Below are 24,468 nucleotides of genomic sequence, written 5' to 3' on the forward strand. Positions count from 1 at the left end.
ACCAAGTTTGACTATGTTTGACCATTACTTTGACTGAGTTTTTTGGAGTCATTTTGGGTCCATTTTTCAAGCAACTTGAACCATTTTAAGGGTTTTCGATAGTTCCAGATCCAACCGTGCTATCCATTTGACCTAACTCCATCTCTAGATTAGCGAATCGAGATGTCAAATGAAAAGAGCTTAAAAATCGAAATGTTCAATGGGAACAATTTCGGTTTCTGGAAGATACAAATAAAAGATTATTTATTTGGAAAGGAATTGCACTTACCGTTGAAGGGTAAGCCAGCATCCATGAATGAGGATGAGTGAGAGTTACTTGATCGAAAAGCCCTCAAAGCCATCAGAATGACATTGTTGAAATCTGTGGCGTTCAATATCAAGCATATAACATCCACCAAGTCTCTGATGGATGCACTGTCTAATATGTACGAGCAGCCTTCAGCCGCAAATAAGGTACATCTCATGAAAAGACTATTTACAATGACCATGTCTACAGGTAAAAGTTTCAGCAGGCATTTGAATAATTTCAATGAGTTGTCGGATCAACTCGCCTCAGTTGGGATAACGTTTGATAATGAAATTCATACCCTACTGATTCTCAATCAGTTACCTGAAAGTTGGAATGGTGTCGTTACTGCCATCAGTAGCTCTGCAGGAAAATCAAAACTTATATACGATGAAGTCATCAACATGATTTCAACGGAGGAAATAAGAATGCAGTCAAACCATGGCCCCACTTCGAGTTCAGCCTTGAACACGAAGAGTCGAGGTAAAGGAAACAGGCATGGAAGATCAAACAATCACGGCAGATCTAAACCCAGACAGTCTAAATCCAGAAATTCGAGAGGTACTCAGGACATAGGTTCCCATAGCACAAAAGTTATTGAGTGCTAGAACTATGGAAAAACTAGTCATTATAAGAACCAGTGCAGGAGTCAGAAGAAAGAATTCAAGACGAGGACAAAGAAAGAAGCAAATATTGCTTCCGAAAATGGTGAGATGTTGATCTACACTTTGGAGAGCAAGTAGAAGTCTTGGGTCTTAGATTTCGGAGCCTTATTTCATGACACATGCTATAGAAATTGCCTAGAGGAGTACACACCAGGTAATTTTGGTAAAGTGTATCTTGGCAATAATCAACCTTGCGACGTAACCGAAAATAGAGTTATGAAGATCAATATAAACGGGTCAGTATGGAAGTTGAAGGATGTCAGGTATATTCTAGACCTGGGGAAGGATTTGATCTCAATTAGTCAGTTGGCAGATGAGAGATACACAACGAAATTCATTGGCAACGAATGGAAAGTTTCAAAGAGTATACTAAAGATTGCACGAGGTAAGAAAAGTGGAACACTTTTTCTAACCTCTAATGCCTCCATGTCTATTTCAGTTGCTGCAAGAAATGACGACAGCAACATCTGGCACCAACAACTTGGTCACATGAGCGAGAAGGGACTCAGGGTAATGCACTCAAAGGAAAAATTGAGTGGTGTACAGTTAATGCAGATTGACATGTGTGAGGATTGTATAGTCGGGAAACTAAAAAGGGTTAGTTTCCAGATAAAGACTCATGCCCCAAAGAAGAAGAGACTAGAACTAGTCCACTCAGAATGTGTCAGGATACAATAGCAGAATGCCGAAAATCCTCAAGTAAAGGAACCAGTGGAGTAGATCGTCACACCACCGTCTCCTACTCCAACTTTGGAGCTTAGGAGATCTACGCAGTCCCATGTACCAAACAAAAAGTATATTGATTATTTACTTCCTACAGATGGAGGAGAGCCTGAATGCTATGATGAAGCATGTCAGGTGGAAAATATAAGCAAGTGGGAGCTTACGATGAAAGATGAGATGAAGTCCCTCACCTCCAACAGAACGTGGAAGTTGCCCAAAGGCCTTCACAACAAGTGGGTGTATAGAATCGAAGAAGAGCATGACGGCTCTAGAAGATACAAGCCTCAGTTGGTAGTCAAAGGCTTTGAACAAAAGGAATAGATTGACTACACCGGCATCTTTGCACCGGTTGTGAAGCTGACAACTATCAGATTAGTCCGCAGGAATCGAGCAGACAGGAAGGTAGTGACTACAGAGAAGCTAAAGTTGTGTTCAACTTCAGTTGGTCTTCATGCCTGAAGACATATTTTAAGCACATTACTTATTCATGATACTAGTTGAGGAGGCGTCTCTATCTCCAAGTGGGAAATTGTTATAGCTGGAGCTAGGAAACAGTCAGGAGTTGGAGCTGAGTTGGAACGCGGTGCAATTAATCTCCATTTTATCTCTCCATTGTAACTTCCCATTTATGTTTAAATTGTGATTAAATTGTGTTTTAAATTTCAACTCTATAAATAGAGGGCTGAGAAATGTAATATACAAATAGTGAGAAGCTCAGGAGAGCAAAGAGGAGAAAGAGGAGGAAATGAGGGAGAGAGAGTGTGAGAATTGTAATTTTCCGACGAAATAGTGAATATTTGGTGTGTGCTGCGTGAACGTAAGTTGATATTGACCGAAACATGTTAAATTTCTGATGTCACATCTTTTTGGATGCTCACAGGTTTCTAACAAAACCTTACCATAAAATTTCAATTTTTGAGATTGTAACATTCCAATCAAGAAGAACTATCCTATTAAGGAGACAAGCATGTTACATTTTTTTTTTTTTCAAGTCAAATAACTAAAGGGATCATAGATCATGCAAGCAAGTAGTTGCCTTTAAGGAAGTTGAAAGCTTAACAAAGTATTATTAATAAATAGAATCAAACCACAAACGTTGGAGGGCAAAAAAGAAAAATAAGGGTGCAGGCAAAGAAAAATGAAAAGACATATCCTCATTTACCAAAAATAAAAATATGATGTGAAAACTAAAAGAGAAGGAAAGTATTTTTCTGCGCAAACACAACCTACGAACAACCAAACAAATAATAGGAAGTTCAGTTGACCTGTCTCACTTTTTTCCATCCTGTGGAGTACGCCGTGACTCTCCTACATGCTTACATGCAGCAGAGCGTTGAGGCCATGAATCTTGAACAAGAGAAAATCCAGAAGCTGTAGTGCCCCATCTCTTTCCTCCACAAACTAAAATCTTAACCCAAATCCAAACGGAACAATGCCCAAATCCCATTTCTTGAATCCACCCTCTTTTACCTTCCTTGAAAATTCCCAATCTGAGAAAACAGAGGAGACCCACACCCAGCAGTCACATTAGAATCATCGCTGACAGAGATGGCCACTGACGGCGGAGCCGCCGCGGGGTCTCCCTCGAACTCCCTTTCACTGGGCTGCTCCAAGGCGATGTGCCTGGCGCTGTTATCCTCCGGCCGGTCGATCTGCGTCGCGGCCTCCTGAAGCTGCAATGCATACTCCAAATTCCATAAGACATCACCCATTGAAGGTCTATCGACGCCGTGATCTGCCAAGCACTTCTCGGCCGCTTCCACATACTTCTTCAGTGACCCTTCGCCGATCGTCCCCACGAGATGAGGATCGATTATCTTCTCCAGCATACCCTTCCTGTGCCACTGCATTGCCCACTCTGCCAAATTCACCTGCTCTCTTGGCAGCACCGGGTTTATCGCCGGCCTCGCGCACAGAATCTCAAACAGGACGACGCCGAAAGAGTACACATCCGACTTCTCCGTGAGCTGCTGCCGTCGGAAGTACTCCGGATCTAGGTATCCAAAACTCCCCTTCACGGCGGTGCTCACATGAGTCTGCTCCAATGTTGGCGCGGCCTTTGAAAGCCCAAAATCAGAAACTTTAGCTATGAAATTTTCGTCCAAGAGAATGTTTGTCGTCTTCACGTCACGATGGATTATCCCTTGGGCGGTGCCGGTGTGGAGATAATGCAAGCCTCGAGCAGCGCCGATGGCAATCTCCAGGCGCTGCTTCCAATTCAAGAGCGGCAGGTTGGTACCGTAGAGGTGGTCACGAAGAGGCCCGTTGGCCATGTACTCGTACACAAGGATCATTTCCGACTGTTCATCGCAAAATCCGATCAAAGCCACTAAATGGCGGTGGCGGAGCTTGGAGATCATCTGTATCTCAGTCTGGAACTCGTTCATGCCCTGTTCTGATCTGGGGTTGCCCCTTTTTATGGCAATCTTGCTTCCGTCATCCATTTCTCCTAAGTATACCTTCCCGAACCCACCGACCCCGATCACCGCCTTCTCGTCGAAGTTGCGAGTGGCCTCTTGGAGCTCGCTGAAGGTGAAGAAGCGGCCATTGCCGCCAGTGGACGAGTAGAAGCTGGAGTAGCCACTCTTGCTCTTGTGGGAGCCGAAATGGTTGGACCGCCGTGACCCACTCTTGCTCGACATAAAAGTCGACTGGCCGGTATGGAGCGGGAGGAGCCAGGAGGAGAAGCTGTTTTTCTTCTCCCAGTCTTGAGGTCGTCGCTGCCACCTGAAGAAAACTAACAGAACTAGCGCCATTGCTGTTAACCCCATTAATAGGCCAATCCCTGCTACGATTTTCATTGTACTTCTTCCTAAATTAGATCCTTTGTATGTTCCATCAATAGCATATAGGTCATCCAAGCTCTCTGCCAAGTTGCTCATCTTCATCACTTCCAAGCCATTAAGAATGGCATTTGGGAGGCCTGAGCCAATGTTGGATGCAGGTCCAACCTGTACCATTATCAACCCGTTCGTGATGGAGGAAGAGTTGAGTACGAAGTCTTTGTAGTAGGGGACTGCGAGGCCTCCGGTGAGTGTCGATAGGTCAAGCCCCAACACGCCCATCATCCCATTAACATATACATTGAAGTACAGATTGTTCAGGCTCTTGCTCACAATGTCACAAAAGTGCATTCTGATCAAATAAGAGAAGCTTGGATTCACCCCAACCTTCCAAGTGAGGTTGAAATTAGGCTCGGACACATTGGGATCAACCATTGCATCTGCCGTTGAGTAAACCCAATTTGGGGCAATGAATGGTGTGGCTCCAATGTCTGGATAGTTGATTATCGTAGGATCGATAGACACACTCTTCGCTCCTTGTGGGAATGCTATGAATTGGGTATCAGGCTGCCATGTCCTCCATAATGTATCATTCTTAGGAGTGATGACAGGCCCTCCAATGTTCAACCGGTACGATACTTCGAGCGAATACTTGGACAAGCCGCTAAAATCACCAATTGGGAGAATTGTGGATGCGGTGTCAACCACAAGATTATCTGGGGTAGAGACTAGTTCAATGGCATTGACAAAGGCATAGGAGTTACCCTTGGGGGTGAACTTAAGGGAGAACCGATCTACGAAGGCATTGATGAGGTATTCTTTGTATACCATCGTAGCACTATTATTTATTGAGAATTCATGGAGGAGAACAGTGTTGTCCGTGGTGACACTGAAGGTGGCAGTTGTTAGATTGTAATTTGGGTGCGGTAGAGGATAGAAGTAGAGACGGACCCAATGTCGTCCTGTGCGGGCGATGAAAAAGGTATATGTTGATTGACTAGTAAAGATCCTCGCGGTGCGATACAAAGGCATCAACGAAGAAGGAACAGAGGGAGAAGACGAGGTATTGATAGAAATGGAATTGACAGAAATCTGGACATTTTCTTCAGTTTTAAGGAGCGAGGCAGTTTGGGAATCAGATTTGAATGTTCGCCCGTCATCGAGCACGGTGCTCTGGGATGACCCGCAATCAATGAGATAGTTATCGGCAGGGGAGAATTTCACAGAAGAAGCCCCTTTTGCATCAATAGGAATGATGGCGGCGACGTTAAGGAGGAAGAGGAGAATGGAGAGAAGAGAAAGGGAGGAGGAGATGGGCCAAGGCCTTGATGCCCCGAGGATCTCGCCCCCTATGATCATCTTGTGGCGGCTGTCATCAATGGTGGTGGCAATGGTGGCAAGAGCTGCCATGGAAATGAAGGAGAGGACATATTGGGTAGGGCAAAAGCATCATCCCCTCCCAAAGGACAAGGGAACCAAAAAAGTATTCCAAATGGAGGGAGGGTAGGCGCCTGGTGGTACTAAAAAGGAAACGCGACTTCCAATGATTTGTACTTTGGGAAATGTTTGGGGTTTAAACAATAAACATTTAAGAGAAAGACAGAGGAGGGATACTTGGAAGCATGTAGGTGAAGGACGTGCGCCATTGTATTGTTATTGCATTGGGGGAGAAAGTTGATGAACATGATGATGATGTTGAAGAGAAGACTTGGTAAATTAAGAAAAAGCGTTCTATACGCAGGGCCTCAAATGCCACCACTCTGTCTTCTAACTACCAACTGCCAAATGGAAAGAGGTCCACTTTAGAAACCCCAAAAAACAAACACAAACAAAAAGCTAAAAATTGCTTTGCTATCTTGCGAGGCTGTCGACTCATGTAAAGAAACCTAAACCATCAAATGGCAAAGAGTGACAGTGTTTTGGGTCTTTTTTTTTTTTTTTTTTTTGTGGGGGGTCTTTTCCTAGTGGAGTCCCACCTCAAACACAGTTTTCTGCTTCTTTGCTTAGAAAATATCATATAGTGTTGCTATGATAGGTTTGTATGAAATAAATGAATCAAAATTAACAATTTTGTTACTATTTTCTTGTAATATTAATATTATTTTTTATTTTAAATTTTAAAATAATCACAAAAATATTACCTTATTTTTTAACTTTTCAAATCAATATAAATATATTGAAAAATATCTTTTTATTATTTTTCTAAAACTTTGCATATAAAAGTACAAGATTTAGAACTTAATCTTTAATATGTGTGAATTATGTATAAAATTTCTTTTAAATTCATACAAACCCAAATTCAAACCCCCAAAATTCATGTTCTGTACGTTACTTTATACAAAATTTAAAAACAAAAAATTAAAAAATAAGTTATTTTTTGTGATTATTTTAAAATCTAAAAATAAAAAATTATTTTGCACATTTTGACAAACTTTTTATTTTCTACCAAATCTTGAAAAAATAAAAAATAAAACCAAATTTTATAAGTATTTGAACAACTAAAAATTGAGAAACGAAAAAATATTTTCCAGTAGCGCAAGTCCCTTAATTTATGCACTAGTCATTATAAAATATCCATCCTTTTGAAGTATGGAAGAAACTGTATGGTCAATAGATTCCGATGCTCTTTATTGGTTTTTCCGTGGATGGAGATTGACCGAAAGTTCCAAGCTATGGTTATGACGAACTTTATTGACACCACACATACAACTCTGGAAAATAATAATAATTGATATTATAAGAACAGTTATGGTATTAACTCAAACGTAAGGCTGAAAAGAATTTAAGCCATTTAGGACCTCATCATTCAAATTCGAAGCGCTGCACCAAAAGGAAGAGTCGAAATACTCGTTTCTGCCTGTGAACTTGGTTGTGAGAAGGCAAAGTTCATTAGAAGATTCCACAACTAATAAGCTAATCATCTTGTTAATCCATCCCAGCATATTATTTCCAACTTTCCCCCACAATGGTACAAGAGGAAAACGTGCAGAAATGTGATGACATAACAGGAAACAGAGCGACAATGAAACAATTTTTCTTTATTTTTGTGTTTATGCATATACAATCATCTCATTTACATGCCTTGAAATCAGGGGGAAAAAGTTGTGCTAACTAATATATAATGGATAAATGAGTTGGTGGTTTTTTAAAACCCTATGTATGCAATTTTGAATCAACAACCTCTATAAGCTGGACCAAAGAATATACTGCATTGGTGGGAGACAAATTTAATCTCTAACAAAACATCCAACACAACAATGAAGCACGCGAAACCTGTCATGACTTATCTTACTGCAGTCGACAGCCCTGTTGTTCTGCTCTCAGATATATAAGCCCACGTGTTATCCTCTGCAGGCGAAATTGTACCCAAATAAATAAATAAATGAGGTCAAAATGTTTAAAGTGAGGAAACAAAAATGGACGTGTTTCCAACTTGGTGCATGACAACTATTATGAATGCTGAACATATCAAGATAATAGTAATAATAATAATCTACCAGTCAGTATATCCAATACCTCCAGAAAGAAACATGTCCCCATTGTTTAATTCCATACGAGGTTCGGACACAACCTCAAGTATTCACGCAAGAATGGATTGGGATGGAATGAAATCAAATCGAATAGAGTGAAACCGAATTTCTTCACTTCGTACCATATAATAATAATAATAATAATAATAATAATCTCTACTGTTAATTAAACAAGCTCCAAAAAAATTTCGGTCATCATTTTTTGCTGCTCAAAAAAAAAAAAATGCTTGTCAACCATTTACAGCTTACCACTTAATAAGAACATTTTCAAACATGGCTATATATTTTACTACAGTGCAAACATTTAGACTTTCAAATCACAAAATGTCCCTATAAGGGTTTTCCCTATTATGTAAAAGGGTACAAATGAAAAATGACAATCTAAAACATATGAAATTTAAAGGCCGAGCCACTCACATGAAGTGTGCCACAGCTAGTAATAATATTGAGGGAACGCGTTGTCCAGTTCCTTTGCTTGTTTGTATCATCTTACTTCTCACTACAATGATGTGATTTATTCTTGAGAGGGGTACTTTTCTTGAGATTTCCATTTGGGATTTAAATCATGAGGAGATGGAGCTGTCTTTTTGGTTCATTCTGCAGGAGGGCTGCAAACTCTCTGGCAGTAGAAAAGTAGAGTTTGGGAAAGGTGTGGAGGCTTGTTCTTCGTGCAGTGTTCTGGGGAATTTGGTAGGAAGGGAATGCTAGAAATTTTTTTTCTGAAGAGATTATAGTGGGGCTTCTATGGGATAGGGTGAGGTATTTGGCTTATCTTAGAGTTTACAATGCAGGCTCTTTCAAGATTCCTGTTTCCAAAATGTCAAACAAGACAGGAAGCTCAAATAAATTGATGTAATATTCTATTCTCTGTTTTTTGAGTGACTAGTAATTTATTCCATCTGTTTTCTCTTTTGCTATTCTCAAAAAAGCTTCCTTTTCTATTAAATAATAATAATGATGACAAAAGGTGCTAACCCACTACTGAATACCTTTGCAATGCAACATGTCCACATTAAATATTTCCAGTAACAAGGTTCCTACATACCTCTAATATTTAAGCTCCATTTGGAACAAGCATTTTGTTTAAGTGAACAGGAAAAGAAAACAAAAATCATTTTTTTCATTATATTCTCTCTATATCAAATACTACAAGAATGAAAATTTGTTCAAATATATTTAAAAATTATGATAAATCAGAGGTTAGGTTAATGAGGTGTAAAATTAATTTTTTATTCATTAATTTACTATATATTTTATTCTCTTTTTCACCTTCCTTTGAAAAAACCAAACATGAAAATGTGATCCCTTCATCTTGTCCCTTGCTTTCCCTAATTTTTTCCAAGTTCCAAACAGGGCATTAGAGTTTAAAGTTTAAACACCTTGTTACTTAACACTTTTTGTTACAATGGTACAGGAAAAGCTTATAAAATCCAAGCAGAGTAACAAGGGTAAATAAATTTGAAATATCCACCACATAGAAAACCAGGCAAATAGAATTCCAGGCAAGCAATTCAGTAATAAGGCATATCTCTACCTCCCTGGTCCATAAAGTTTTACAATGGTGAACAGATTATTTATCATAATCATCATAACAGCATAAAATTTCTCCTCTTAGGAGCCAAACAGAGTCGAGAAATGGCACACATGAAATGCAGAGCAGCATTTTATTCATCAGCACCACTACAACAGCCAGACCCAATAACAGCAGCATTTTATTCATCAGCACCACTACAACAGCTAGACCCAATAACATGCACTGCTAATTTTCTCAATGGATTAAGAAGGTCCATACCTCTTTTGTATCTGTTATGCGCAGGAGATCCAATCTTTCTGATGGCCTACGGTCCGATAGAGTAGCAAGCTGCAATAAATTATAAAATTTCAATTAGGTCAATTAGCAAGCTGCAATAAAATAAATGTATATATAAGTAAATGTGGATACCCAGAAACTGAAACGTTCAGGATCTTTTGGTGTTGGCATCATTGCTTCTGCATTAAGGAGCTCTGCAAGTCTTCTATGATCTGTAATGCAAACTCTTCTAAATGAGTGGAAAGAGTATAACAGTGAAGGCATATCATGCATGAGAGAGGAAGAGGGAGAGGGAGAGGGAGAGGGAGAGAGAATCTGTCAAACAAGTTTCATCTGCCATCAGAGACTTTTGAGGAGGATTGACAACGGAACTGAAACATATTTTTGCATTCAGAAATTATTTCAAAATACAATGTGAAGATCATCTCTGTCAACCAGCATCCGCATGGTCCATCCGAATTATTAAATGGTAATGGATATGGATAGAGTCTAAACGGATTGAGTTTATCCCACCATCCGGAACTAAGATGATGGCACTTCCATTTATATAGAAAAAGCAACAAGAAACAATTCACAGTCCAGCTTGAACATTTACCTCGCTGTGCCGCATCTTGTGCCCTCCTCATCCATGAGCGAGCATATTCCGCAGCATTATTTGTATAATCCTGCAACTGTACATTTCCATAAAATTAATGAAAAAATACCATCACTATGATAATGCAAATTCTTCTGGGGTAAGGAAATACACATCTAGAAAAACTAAAAAGCCAGAGACCTCTAGTCCTGGGTTAGAAACAAAAATAACTAGCACACTACATGGTATAAATGGAGCTCATTTCTTAACAGACTAAATTTTCGGTTAGACAAAGGCTATCTCTGTTGAGTCGAGTCTCGTCTATATTGCTTTATTCGCTGTAGTATCCTAATTATAGCTGCCTCACTAACATTATCATGCCATTGCACTAGCTCCTTGAAATTTAACATGCTCATCTACATCTAGGAATTTCCAACCTACAAGACTTTTTCTAACAGAATTTTAAGATCTTGACATTTTAAAATGATTCTAGCTAAAATCCATGCAATTTAAAATTTCAATGCCTTCATCCATGCACGCCATTACATTAACTGAAATTGAAAGTAAAAATAGAGGGAAAATAATTGACATCCATACAAGATCTAACTGTATAGCTCTAAGCTTGTATGTAATGGCAACTATAAGAAACTCTTGATTTTCACCAAGGTATCTGAAAATCTGAAAGAAGAAAGCAGACATCCATGCAAAATTACACAAGCCATAGGCAACAAATACATCACACAGACCAGCCTTCTCTGAGAAATCTGATACAGATAGATACAAAAAACAAGAACAAGAACTAGGATGAGAAAATGTAAATGGGAGTGAACTAGGAGGCAGAATACGGTTGGCCAGCAGTGAACTACACTTCCAGACCAACAGCACCCCTATATATAAATTTCTTAGGACAAATGCCTCACCAGATAATATGACCCAACCCTATACTAAAAAGGATGATACTCTTAATACTCTCCTTCAAGCTGAGGAGCATAAATATCATCCAAAATAGATATGTGCATGCAGCAGAGAGAACGTTTAACACACCCAGACACATGTAACTTGATGCATTGATGAGGATGAACAATACCCACTTGGAAAATGTGATAATTTTAATAAATTGATGACAAATAAAGGCAACAAGAATAGAACCCTAGACCCCCCCGGCACACCTGTAATTCCATGTTAGATTACCACTTGACCTGAAAGCTCTAGTCATTAGATATCTTCATCCAAAGAGGCTAAGGATTCTCCTTCATGGATCTGATCACATACTATCTTCAGCATTCAACTGAGACAAAAACGAAAATTCTTCCAGTTGTTTCTTAAGAAATCTCAATATGGTAAGAGTTTGACTCCTCCACATAACCTTTTGAGTAAGTAGTACTCGCTGATAAATCTACTCACTTGGTCAAACTTCAACCTTGGGCTTAAAGCCTTAAACATTCATTTGCAGCAACTTTTCAACCACACAAGAACAGTTTGCTTATTTCCATCCTAATAATCTTTTTTGTTATTTTATCAAAAAAAATAAATTTTTGAGTCATGGGCTGGGGAGTCCTACACTAAATATTCAGTCTCACCTTTTGCATTAATATACACTCTTACAATACATGCCCTAACTAGCAGAACCAGAAAAATTTATGGCTGTAATCTGGACATCAACACTATCAGCTAAACCATTGTCAGTCGAAGCCATAACAATGCACGAAATTTAGCACAGGAAATGAAACAACATATGCTACCCATTAATATACACTCTTACAATACATGCCCTAACTAGCAGAACCAGCAAAATTTATGGCTGTAATCTGGACATCAACACTACCAGCTAAACCATTGTCAGTCGAAGCCATAACAATGCATCAAATTTAGCACAGGAAATGAAACAACATATGCTACCCAGTCAAGAGAATCACAACACAGAAAGAAGGCCAGCAGAAAGCAGAAAAGACATAAAACTAACACAACCCAGTAACAAAGCAGAATAGCTACAAGACACACCACCACTCCAGAACCTCCAGAGGCAGCCACAACAACATAAGTGACAGGAGACTAGGAGGAGTTGCAAACATAAAGAGTCTCTTGAATCCTACAACACAAAATAGAGCACACCCACATTGCACAACCAGCACGGACAACAAATACAGAGCCTGCAGGAGCTAACCAGACACAGGCATAAACAGGAGATTGGATGGTCAAACCCCAATCAGAATCCAACCAGCAACAGATATAATATTGCGCACAACCAATAAACACACTGCATCATAAGAGTGTCATCAAACCACCAAACAACCAGAGAAACATCAGAATAGCTACAGCAGTCTGCCAGAACAGTATGCAACTCTCTTCACATCAGTAAACCACCACAAACCCACACAGCACCCACAGGTAATGCACACAACCGAGAATAGAAGGATAAGAAACCCTAAACAACTCTCAAAACAAGGGGAAAGTTGGGGGGAAGGCTCTCTTATTTAAGGGCTTACAAGGGAAACTTTAAGTGCTTACAAGGGAAACAAGAGACTAAGAAAAGAGACTACAACCAAGTTAGATTAATCAGATCTAGAGAACTTTCCTGATCTGATACCATCTTGAGACAAGTCATAGAAGGGAGTTTAAGCCGGAGAAAGAATATGGTCAACTAGAAGAGAATTGCACTCCCAATTCAGATGCACTCCTAAATAAATAGTATAATAACACAAACCCATATACTAACCTGATGCTACTATAAAGATACAAACAGAATTTTATCATAAATAGTTTCAAATAAATGTCCAAAGTCATCCATTATGCCTAAAAAATTCATCTTTTGAAAGACGGTTGAGATATCAAAACTGCTACATGCCTACCTCCACACTTCCTTCTGGTGGATATATATCATGCACCCATTCAACCTCTGCAACACGATACCTTCATAAAACACGAAGACAATGTTCAGCTACACACCTCCAGATGACTAGCTAAAAGTCATTCATATGAATTGACCATACAATCCAAATATACATGACACTCAATATTACTAACCCATCTTGATCCCATGATCGAAGAATGCAAAACCGTCTGCGGCCTTCAACCTGCACAGCATCTAATGTCATTTAACATCCAAGCATATAAAAACAAACAGGAAGAACAATCAGGGAAGGGAGTTTAAAATAAAAACTTACACCCAAATATACACTAACTCATATCCCATGAACTCAAAATAGTGTCACATTGCAACATGTACAAGGGGTGTGAGATACATTTGTTCCATAATGACATGAGAGCATATCCACACATGTATATATTTACCCTTTAGCCAATGTTTATCTTTGTTTATAACTCTAAGCAGATAAATGCAGAATAAGGATCAAGAACTCCTGGGTACATGTCCGCACAAATGTTAGGACCTATTGGGTGTCGACTTAAATTCTGCGTGGTACAATAATCAATAAAATCACCAGAGGTATTGCTGACTTTCTGTGTTGGCAATTTGACATAGGCATGCCTCCTCAATATATTGTGATGTCAGGTCAACATCATTCAAGTTTCACACGTTGTTGGAAGAATGGGTGTGTTGGAAAGTATTCCACACTTAGCAAATAATCTATGATAAAAAGATGACAATCAAATCAAGATCAAATCAAGGAATGATTGACCAAGTGAATCAGGAAGATTGACTGAATATTAGCTCATATTATATGAATCCTAGTGTAGCATATATGGGTTCTATTGTGATGCGTTGATCTTCCAATTAGTGAGAAAATGTAGCCCTCTAGGCATTGTGTGCACTGGACATATGCCACCATGACTAAATCATCCTATATTTTATATGGTGTAAACAGCCAGCTTGTTCTTTGAAACCATATTCCCAGGATATCTATTTACATAATCTCATATGACTGTAAATTTGCTATATTCAACAATAAAACTTATATTGCAAAGAAATCATAGTCCAAGTTTCCTACAATCATTTCCCAATTTAAGTATTCTCAGTGGCAAATGGAGCCTTAATGTCTAACGCAATCACTTGTCAGGTATACAATTACAACAGCTCATTGCTAAGTAAAGACCATAAGCATGATCAACTTAAATGCAATCAGAATGGAAAAGGAAAAATAGAGAAATACATGAATTTTTTCTGGTATGCAACATGCGAAATAATGGGTCATGAACAAAAAACCTAGTCAAATCTTACCTCTATATAGAAACGTCCATCTGGAAGTGGCTCATATCTACATAAAAAGAAAACAACCACTGACTGATTTAAAACAATTGTACATAAGCAAGGACACAAAAGAACAAAGGAATCTAATAAGAACAACACCTACTCAGTGATCTCCACTTCACAAGCAAAATCAGCTACAGAACTTGTTGTGGAATCAATGACAACCTACATCATTAATAAACAAAACAAAACCAGTAACAAGTGAGGGAATGTGCGACCATCCAATATACCTTAATGAGGAAAAGGAAAAAGAATGACCAATGACAACAATATACCATTCCCATCCGATGATTTCCTTCCATTATTCTCCTCACCTGTTACCCAAAATATAATAAATAAATAGAAATGTGACAACCATAATTGGTGCAGAGAAAACAAAAGTTAAATCATCTTGAAAGGACATTTATTCAAATAGGGATATTCATCGTTAACTTCATGCAGTTACAATGCTTCTCTTCCCATCTAGCCAAGCACCTTTTGTAATTAATGCACATGCATATATATATATGCTTATCCAAAGAGGTAGAAACTGCTAATCAATTATACTAGCTCTTTTTTCCTTTTTGATATAAAATTTCAGAACCACAAAAAAGGGGGATCTACCCATCAGCATAGATCATTCATGTGCTCAGGGGCAGATCTACCCATGGCTGGGTGTGGGCTTTAGCCCCCATTCAGTTTACAAAAAACCCCTTAAGAGTATATATGTAGCAGTGAAAAAGTGGGGGGTTTGGTAAATTCACCCACTCACTACCTTACACATATATGGGGTCTACACTAAAATTATAAAAAATTAAAATAAAATTAAAACTCGCTTCAGCACTCCTCCTCGGCTCCTCCTGACTCCACCTTAGCACCTCACACCGTCATGCACAACAGCCGGCAGCTGGGACGCACCCCTCAACCGCAAGCCTCATCCCAGCTCTCCAGGGTTTGGCCAGGGACAATGGAGGAGTTTTTGGCAATATCTTTTGTTGTGTTTGGTAGGAAGAAGGAAGGGAAAACGCCATGGATTGGCGCTTTATTTGCAGCATTTTGATGTTTGTGGAAGGAACGAAACTCGCATATATCTTCAAGGAAAAAATTAGCATTTTTGTAAGTATGGGAGAAGATTCATTTTTTGGCTTCTCTATAGTGCGTGGGTAATAATCATTTCAAGGGGATATGCTTCTCAGATATTCAGCAGGATTGGAATTCTCTGTTGACTTCTTAGGCAGTGCTAATTTCCTTTGGCAGTTTTTGTACTTTGGTTTTCTTCTTTGGTTTTCCCTAGGGTTTCCCAGACTTTGTTAAGGAGATGCTCTTCTCCTGATTGTGCATTCTTATCCTATCTAATGAAATTTCTTTTGCTATCAAAAAAATTACATTCCTTTTGTGAGTAAATTAATTTTTGAAACTAGATTTTCATATTTCTTTTAAAAGTCCTATATGTGAACTCTACATCGTCGCAATGTTGTTTCTCGAGTTTTCATATTAATTTGATATTTTATTGTTCCATTCCGGTTGTTTGAAATTAGTTGCTTAGAGTTATTTTAGAAGCTCTAATTTAAGGCAAACCCTAGATTGTGATTTCTTGCCATTGTCATTGTCACATTAATTATATATTTTCTAGTTGGAAGGAATGAGTTGAATGGCTATGATATTTGATGAGTTATATCTATGAAAATTATTTTATTTGAATAGGCCATGGATAGATTTCAAAAAAGGATAAGCCAACCATTTCCTCAAAGAAGCGAGACAAGGAAAGAATGAAAGAAATAGTGCAAAAGAAGATCAAGTTAAGATTAACTTAGAAGATCTTCCAACTGACCCGTGATTACGAAATAAAATTTCAAGTAAACATCCAAATGATCGAGACAAGATTCAAAGAGCATACTTGCAAAAGGGACGTTTTCAACCTAGCCATCATGTTTCCCTCAAACAATGATTGGACCAAAAGAGAGACAACAATATTCCTCAAGAAGGGGGACATAGAGAGGATGAAAAAAATAGTGCAAAAGAAGATTGAGTTGAGATCAACTTAGAAGATCTTGTAGCTGACCCAGGGTTATATCAAGTTATCATCCAAATTATCAGGACAAGATTCAGAGAGCATACTTGCAAAAGGGACCTTTCAAAACCTTGCCACCATGCTTTCTAACACAGGGTCTGAGTTCACAACACACAACTTGACACTTCAATGGCGCTAAGTGACACATTTGGTTAAGCTAATGTCACACACACACACACACACACACAGATTTGTTAGTTGTGTCCTACAAGTTTATAGTAATTCAAACAACATTCACAAGGCAACAATATTTACAGGAGCAACACCTCTCAACCTTTTTTCTTATTCAAAGACAATGAAAATACACTCTGGCATGTGACAGGAACACACAACTCGTCCATATCCAGTGCCCCATGACACCCAAATTTCGAATTGATACAGTGACACCCCCAACTGCATAAGGTCTGCAATTGACAACCCCAACTGCCTAGGTTGTGCTGGAGATAACCAGCAATAGCCAACAGGGCTAAGACAAGTTATGATTAAGAGTAAATGGCTAAAAACATACCCAGCTGTCAACCCACGAGTTTACCCACTAACCAAGCCTGTCTTCCAGCCATACAATGATAAACTGTTGAGTAACTATGTTTGGTCAACATTGCAAGCAATTGACATTGACACTGTGTACTCCCACAAGTCAACACTTGTGTCTAGCATGGTTTCCCCTTAAACATGACTTGTTCTACGTCCCAACAGCAGCAAATATCACTAAGGCACTTCATGTACCAAGTTAACCATCCAATCATGTTAACCAAAACCAGTCACTGTAAGGCGTAAGCAATCTTGCTAAGGACCACAGCCCTAAATATGTCCATCTCTAACCATGTCAAGTAGGCAACTTCACATCTATGTGCTCCCTCTATAGCAACATTAGATTAACCAAAGGATCAAGACAACCCATTACAGGCCATCTTAGGTTGATGGCTTGGCACATGGTTTGCCCATGCTGTGTGCCTTGGCAATGTCAAGCTACTCAAGGCTATGACAAACCACCCTCACTAGAAGGCACCAACATCCTCATTAGGAGGCTGTTAGCAATCAGCATAATCCCTTATCTATTTCTCAAAATGTCATAAAGTCACATCCCGTTCCCATATAGCTTCTGCTTCAGATAAACCCTTCCACTTCACCAAGTAATGGGTTCTTCAATTCTCCTTACTCAATCCCTTCATTCTGTGACCAAGGATTCTATCAGCATCTCTGTCAAATTGTTTCCTTATCATTGGTGGAGCTCTCTTCGCCTACCCCTATTCTTGTTTAAGAGGTATGCATGGTAAGGCTCCAAGAAGCTCACATGGAAGGTTGGGTGAATCTTCAATCTATTAGGCAACTTTAATCTATAAGCAACATTTCCTACATACGTCTGAGTTTCAAATGAGCCATCATACTTGGGGATCAATCCCTTATGCACTGTCTTGCTGTTGATCTTCTTCCATATCTAAGGTGTTAGTTTTAAAAGAACCATGTCTCCTTGAAACTGGACATCTATTCTCTTCCTGTCTGCATTTTTTCATGCTCAAGGATGCCTTAGACAAGCTATCTCTTGCCTATTCAAGCATCTCTTGTTTACTACAGGCTAACCGGTATGCAGCAAGACATTTCTCACTGGTACATTGTACATGCACCATATAGTGTCTCAAATACTCCTTAGGCAAAGAATTCACCCTCTCAGTTTTTGCCATCGATCTGAGGATGGTTGCTAGTTGAAATTCAACTCAATTCCCATTTGATTGAACAAGTGTGTCTAGAGTCTACCTATAAATCTAGTGTCTCTATCACTTACTATATCCTCTAGCATCCCAAAGTGTTTCACCACAAGTTTGAAGAACAATTTTGCAACCACCTCTGCAGAACAACCATGTGGTGCCGATATGAACACTGCAAACTTGGAGAACCTGTCCACAATTACAAAATTGAACCACATGTCCTTTACCTTTGGTAAACCCACAATGAAATCTATAGAGACATTCTCCATGACATTCTCTTTCAATTCACTCCCTCCCTAATTGATTGCAAATCAAATCTCCCAGTACTTCCATCTTTCCAAAGGCATATCAGATTCCAATCTCAATCATCATTAATCCCTAATTTCAATCAAATCCCCTTAATTTGATTGCTTATCAAATCCCTCCATTACCTCCATCTTTCCAAGAGCATATCGAATTTCAATTTCACTCACCATTAATCCCTAATTTCGATTTTGCATTCAGCTTTGCATTTGATGAAGAAAGTGTTGGGAAATTAAATGAACTTTCGCAAACTTTGCAAAGAAAAGATAAAGACATAATCAATGCTATGAAACTGGTTAAAATCTCTCAAAAGTAGCTCTAGACATTTAGAGTTAAAGGGTGGGAACCTTTATTCGATGAAGTATCCTTATTTTGCAATTGCCATGATATTGACATTCCCAACATGGATGGAATAATTTGTTCTCACTGGGTATAGGGTTTATGGATGGAACATAATACTCGGATATTTTCTAGGAAAAAATTCAATGAGACGTTGGTTTTGGGAAAAAATAAAGTATTGGCCTCTTTGTGGTGTGCTGGGTATGGATTTTTTAAAAAGACAAGCCTTCAGGAGCTACAAAGTGATTGGAGGAACACGTTGACAGGATGATTTTTTTCTTGGGCATTTTTTATGTTTTTTGTCTAGTCTTGGAGTGTCTCAAGTTGTCTCAGGAGATTTCTCATTCTCCCTCTTGTAAATTCTCTTTCTATTAATGATTCCTTCTATTGTTATCAAATATATATATATATATATATATATTTATTCTCACAGGGTGAGCACGGTGTAAAACTCAACAAGTTACAAACCAACATCACTATCATGTTGAGTTATTTTATATTATTGTGGACATGCAACTCCAAGAGCTTAATAATCACTTCAGCGAGGTAATACTGAGTTGCTTCTTTGAGTGGCATGTCTTAATCTAGATAAAGTTTTCTCTGCTTTTAATAAGCAAAATGATTCTCCTTGCTCAATTTTACCCCCTTGAGCTCTCTTTAGTGGACATCATGGCACTTGATACTCAACTTGAGACTTACATCCTTAATATGCATACTAGCACTGAATTTTTGGACTTAAAAGGATTGGTAGCATTGTAAAATGGTTGGTTGAGAAAAGAAAAGATATTGTTTATCCATTAGTTTATTTGCTGGTGAAATTAGCACTAAATTTACTCATTGCTACTGCAAGTGTGGATAGGACATTTTCTGCAATGAAACTTGAAAAGAATCAGTTACATAATCTTATGGGAGATGGTTGGATGAATGACTATTTAGTCACTTATATTGAGAGAGATTTTCAATAGCATTGCAAATGAATTAATTATGGAGCAATCTCAAAACATCAAAACCCATCGAGGGCAATTGTAAGGTGTATCGTTTTTCTTTCCAATGTAGTGAAAAGTTGGCCTTTTTTTCACTTTGTTTAGTAGTACTCTAATGATATGTCTAAATTTATTATAATAGTTTTTAATTATTAATGAATAATTGTAAAAATTTGAACTCATAAAATAAAAAGCACTTGTGCATCAAAGCCTTGGCCCCTCATACTATTACTCCATCATACTTATGTTTCAAAGATTAACAAGATAAACTGATTATACTTGCCAAGAAAATGTAGAAACTAGAAATAAAACAATCAACTCACCATAAGTCTATATCGTGGTTCAAATATATTCAGGGGTAACTTCTGGCATGGTAAGACAACATCCATGACAAAAAGAGGCAGTATATCTACACCAAACTTTGTCAGACTGTCATGCTCCGATTTCCTTTCAGCGTATTCTTCTGGGAAGTTCTTTTGTATTATGTTGTTAAGAACCAAACTGGTTTTAAAAGAAATTTAAAAAGAATAGAAGTTAAGGCAAATACTTTACAATTCAGATAACATGAAATGGTCAATATGCATTTATCGGAGCTTTTGACGTGGAAGTCTCAGACTCTCCTAAAAAATGCAAAAAATAAAAATAATTAGAAGCCAATGCTTCCAAAGCATTCCATGTAACTGGCATACATGCAGGAAAAACACTTTAAAAAGCTCTAGTATGTTTCTTTACTTTTTTCCCTACCAGTAATTGCATTATTCTGGATGACTAAAATAACAACATGGACTTTGATGATTTGTAAACATCATGATTATAATGATAAAAATGCAACATCCAGTACAAAAAGCTCCCAGGCCATATCAGGGGTCTAGGGAGGGCATTACATGAGCAGGCTCATATCCACAATGACTTGAAACTCAGACCTTCTGGTTTGAGCGTAACACACTTATGGTTATGATAATACAATAAGATAAATTCCACCTTAATTTACCAGGCAGGACCCATGGTTGACCTCCAAACCAAAACAGGTGCTTAATGCAAACAGCATTGGTAGGACAGCACACAGCAAAGCTTCTTCATATTATGGGTGAGACTAATAAAATAAATTATCACAGTATAAGCAACTGACCTGATTGCACATGTTCTTGGACTAATAAATAGAACTGTTCGACATAGAGGACATTTGTTACCTAGCATTTTTAATTAAATGTCAAAACAAAATTATGTAACATACCAGATCCACTGAAAATAGAATTAAAACTTGAAAAGAAATACTAACCACGGTCCATTGACTGAAACAAACACGAGCGGCAAAAAGAATGTCCACAAGGAGTCGTAATAGGTTCATAAAGTAACTTCAAGCAAAGTGTGCAGTCAAAGTCATCTGTACGTTCTGCCTTCACATGGCTTCTCCTGCCATTTAAAATAGGTTGTGTCCTCTCCAAATTCCAAAGAGAAGCCCGAAGAGGATTGCTACATATTACCAGGAAAAAAAAAAAAAACTTCATATATAAATAAAAATCACTGTGTAGACAACGAATATCTCATGAGTAATGAATTCAGACTTTCTTCATTTTACAAATAAATAAGATGTGAATCACACAAATAGAATACCTCAATGGATCAACATGAAGGCCTGAAAGAATTGTATCCCGGGCCAGCTCATACTTTTCTAACTGCCAAGTCATATCAAGGTAAAATGTTAGGAACGAAAAAATCTAAATAAACTAATTAAAAACAAAGGGTAAAAGTGTTCAGTCAGTAACAGAAATGGGATAATTTAACACTTTCATTCAGAAAATGTCACAATCTTAAAAGCAGTATGGATAAAAATGGCAATATTAAGATGACAGTGCAACAGGAAAAATCTAGAAAATTAAAAAAACATCAAGAGCCTTTTTTTTTTTTTTCCCTTCGTAAGAGAAAAAATTATTAAAAATCGAAACAAGGAACAATACTGGGAGAACAAGGTGTCCTCAAAAAAAAAACAACAAAGAGCAACAAACAAATAGATTACAAAGAGCTGCCTTCCAAGTTCCAATCCCTTTGAAGGTCGCGCAGCAATGAACCCCAAAAGAATCCAAACAAGTGGACCCAAAAGGAAGCCAAGAATAAAATCCTGTCCCATAACAAACTAGGAGAAGTTGAGCATCCCTTCAAGGTTCTTGCATTACTCTCAATCCAAAGGATCCATAAGATAGTGGAGACAGCACCACGGCAGAAAACACAGGCACAGAACCCTACTTGAGCCAAAACCCTGATGTCTCATAAGCAAGAGATCTCCCACATTCCAAGGCACCATCCAAGCTTCAGTGAAACAAGTTAAGAGAGCAATCCAAAGGTTTGCACCTGACAAAGCAGGAAAAGGTGAGCATTCGCTTCATTGGATTCACAGCACATCAAGCACATCTCAGGACTGCACGACTTGTAAGGTGTTCTTGTCTGAAACAAACATGTACTACTTCTGGTCACAGTCCAGATGAAGGTCTAAATGTTCAAAAGAACCTTCGCCTTCCAAATGACGTGGCTCCAAGAGACAAAATTGGGAGAACCGGAGAAGAGATTTTTAATATGTAAGAAAAAATATTGCCAAGAAAACCAAAATTGCAATCACCTTCCTTGACCCACTTCACTCTCGCTTTCTAGCACCAACTCATGTCCTTCCTCAAAGAATATATAGTAAAGAAAAAAAAAAAATTTACCACAAAGAAAAAACCTTCTGGCCCTAGCCTCCTCATCTAACAAACCACTCCTCAAGCCTATCCAACCAACAATTTCAAAGATAATGTTTTTCATCTCTTTTTCCCAGTGTTTTGAAAGGTGAAGGCGAAAGGTGAAGTCTAAGCCTCAAGGCATTGGGGCGTAAGCTTTTGGGAATTTAATTTTTTATAAAAAATATACATAAGTAAATCATCAATGTTAAAATTTATATAAATTCTTAAAATCATTAAACTAAAATTTCTTATAAAATTGTAACCTTAAATAAATAAAGTGGGGATAAATTCAGAACTTCAGACCCCCTTGCATGTGCCTTTATTGGTTAAAAAAATCCTTGTCTCCTTAAAAATATAAAAAGAATTGCATCCCACAGCAGATCCCATCTCTTGACTCTTCTCTCTCTCTCAAGTCTACTTGTCTCTCTTGTCTATCGGCATCTCTCGACTCTTCTCTCGCTCTTACAAATAACTCTGGATGGAAGGCTGGATTAGGACACAGATCTGGAGAAAATCTGAGGTTGGTCGACATTTGAAGCAGGTCGAGGGAGACGAAGAATATTGGGAATTGTGGTGCTTGATTTGTTTAAGAGAGATGGCAACGCAGTAGCTTTTTGGAGTGTTAGTAAGTGATGGTGTGATATCACCAACCCCAGTAATCGGTAAAAGATGGCCATTGGCAACTTGAATATTAGAAGAACCAGTGTACTTACGAGCATTGCTAAGCATATCAGGAGAACTGGTCATGTGATTGGATGCAGCGGAATCAACAAGCCAAGATTGAGAGGGTATAGTACCCTTACCTTGCAGCGCTAAAGCAGAAAATGCCGATACAATTATTTGCTGCACCATTTCTGGTGTAAGGGCAGGTGTAGCAGCAGTGGAAGGTGACACTGGAGCAAGATTTTGAGTGTTGGTTACCCCATCCAAAGTGTGGCCAGTAGCAGTAGCATGATAAGCATTCACGGGTTGGTTTTGAGGACGTGTTGGGCATTCTTTGATTATGTGCCCCTTCTGTTTACAGTAGCTGCAGAACTTTTTAGCACAATGGGCAGCAATATGCCCATAATCTTTGCAACTGTAGCACTGAACCGTACGCATGTCTTGTCTTGACCCCTCCCCTTGCCTTGAGCGGCGTATGTGACAGCATTCTCTTGCGGAAGTGAAGAATGAGTAAGAAGACGTTCCTCTCGAAGAAGTGCTCCAAAACACACGTCAAGAGATGGTGAAGGATCCCTGTGCATCAGGTTGGAGCGAATAGACTCGAATTCTGGCCTTAGTTTCATTAAAAACTGGTCTCTTTTGCTAGCTTCATGGACTGCTTGAACAGCAAAGAGAGACTCAGCCGACACGTTGGCATACACAATGTCGGAAAACTCAGCCCAAAGATTCATAAAACCACAGAAATATTCCTGAACAGAGAGTGTACCTTGGGACTAGGCAGCAAGATCAGTTTCCAACTGAAATTGCCGAGCGGAATGATCTTGATGATAGACCTTTGTCAAGTACTCCCACATTGATTTAGCCGTCTTGTAAGGCCTTAAATTGAGTATAAGCAGTGGATGAACAGACCCAAGAATCCAAGTCATCACATGAGCATCTTTCACCTTCCATTGAACCAACTTCGTAGGATAGGTAGGTGCTGGATCATTCCCATCAACATGACCCCACAACTCCTTTCCCATGACAAAAAGTTGAAACTGAAACTCCCAGGCAGCATAATTCTTCCCTGTAAACCGAGTTTGAAAGACTTCTGAGTTGGTGTTGTTAGCCGTTGACCCTATGGGTCATACCC

At 38.6% G+C, this 24,468-nt stretch overlaps 2 protein-coding genes across 2 annotated transcripts in view; both read right to left on the minus strand.

Moving 5' to 3' along the window:
- Positions 1 to 2,717: 2,717 nt before the first annotated feature.
- Positions 2,718 to 5,867, minus strand: LOC131146322 (probable receptor-like protein kinase At5g61350). Its single transcript, XM_058095865.1, has one exon. It carries the CDS (start codon positions 5,865 to 5,867, stop codon positions 3,141 to 3,143), a length of 2,727 nt encoding a protein of 908 aa, XP_057951848.1. The 3' UTR covers positions 2,718 to 3,140.
- A 1,613-nt stretch (positions 5,868 to 7,480) lies between these two features.
- Positions 7,481 to 24,468, minus strand: part of LOC131146323 (uncharacterized) — a 30,550-nt gene continuing 13,562 nt past the window's right edge. Inside the window, exons 6-18 of the mRNA XM_058095867.1 lie at positions 21,574 to 21,635; positions 21,239 to 21,432; positions 21,089 to 21,149; positions 20,283 to 20,460; positions 14,854 to 14,892; positions 14,682 to 14,743; positions 14,549 to 14,585; positions 13,396 to 13,445; positions 13,221 to 13,281; positions 10,393 to 10,468; positions 9,930 to 10,009; positions 9,780 to 9,848; positions 7,481 to 7,805 (exon numbers count right to left, since the gene is read on the minus strand). Of these exons, the coding sequence (XP_057951850.1) occupies positions 7,746 to 7,805; positions 9,780 to 9,848; positions 9,930 to 10,009; positions 10,393 to 10,468; positions 13,221 to 13,281; positions 13,396 to 13,445; positions 14,549 to 14,585; positions 14,682 to 14,743; positions 14,854 to 14,892; positions 20,283 to 20,460; positions 21,089 to 21,149; positions 21,239 to 21,432; positions 21,574 to 21,635 (1,029 nt within the window). The 3' untranslated portion in view covers positions 7,481 to 7,745. The remainder of the gene's footprint in view (positions 7,806 to 9,779; positions 9,849 to 9,929; positions 10,010 to 10,392; positions 10,469 to 13,220; positions 13,282 to 13,395; positions 13,446 to 14,548; positions 14,586 to 14,681; positions 14,744 to 14,853; positions 14,893 to 20,282; positions 20,461 to 21,088; positions 21,150 to 21,238; positions 21,433 to 21,573; positions 21,636 to 24,468) is intronic.

The sequence above is a fragment of the Malania oleifera genome, chromosome 13 (assembly GCF_029873635.1).
Source record: "Malania oleifera isolate guangnan ecotype guangnan chromosome 13, ASM2987363v1, whole genome shotgun sequence".
In the NCBI taxonomy this organism is placed as follows: Eukaryota; Viridiplantae; Streptophyta; class Magnoliopsida; order Santalales; family Ximeniaceae; genus Malania; species Malania oleifera.

Excerpts from the sequence above, each read along its gene's own strand:
- LOC131146322 (XM_058095865.1), bottom strand. The coding sequence starts at position 5,867 with ATGGCAGCTCTTGCCACCATTGCCACCACCATTGATGACAGCCGCCAC.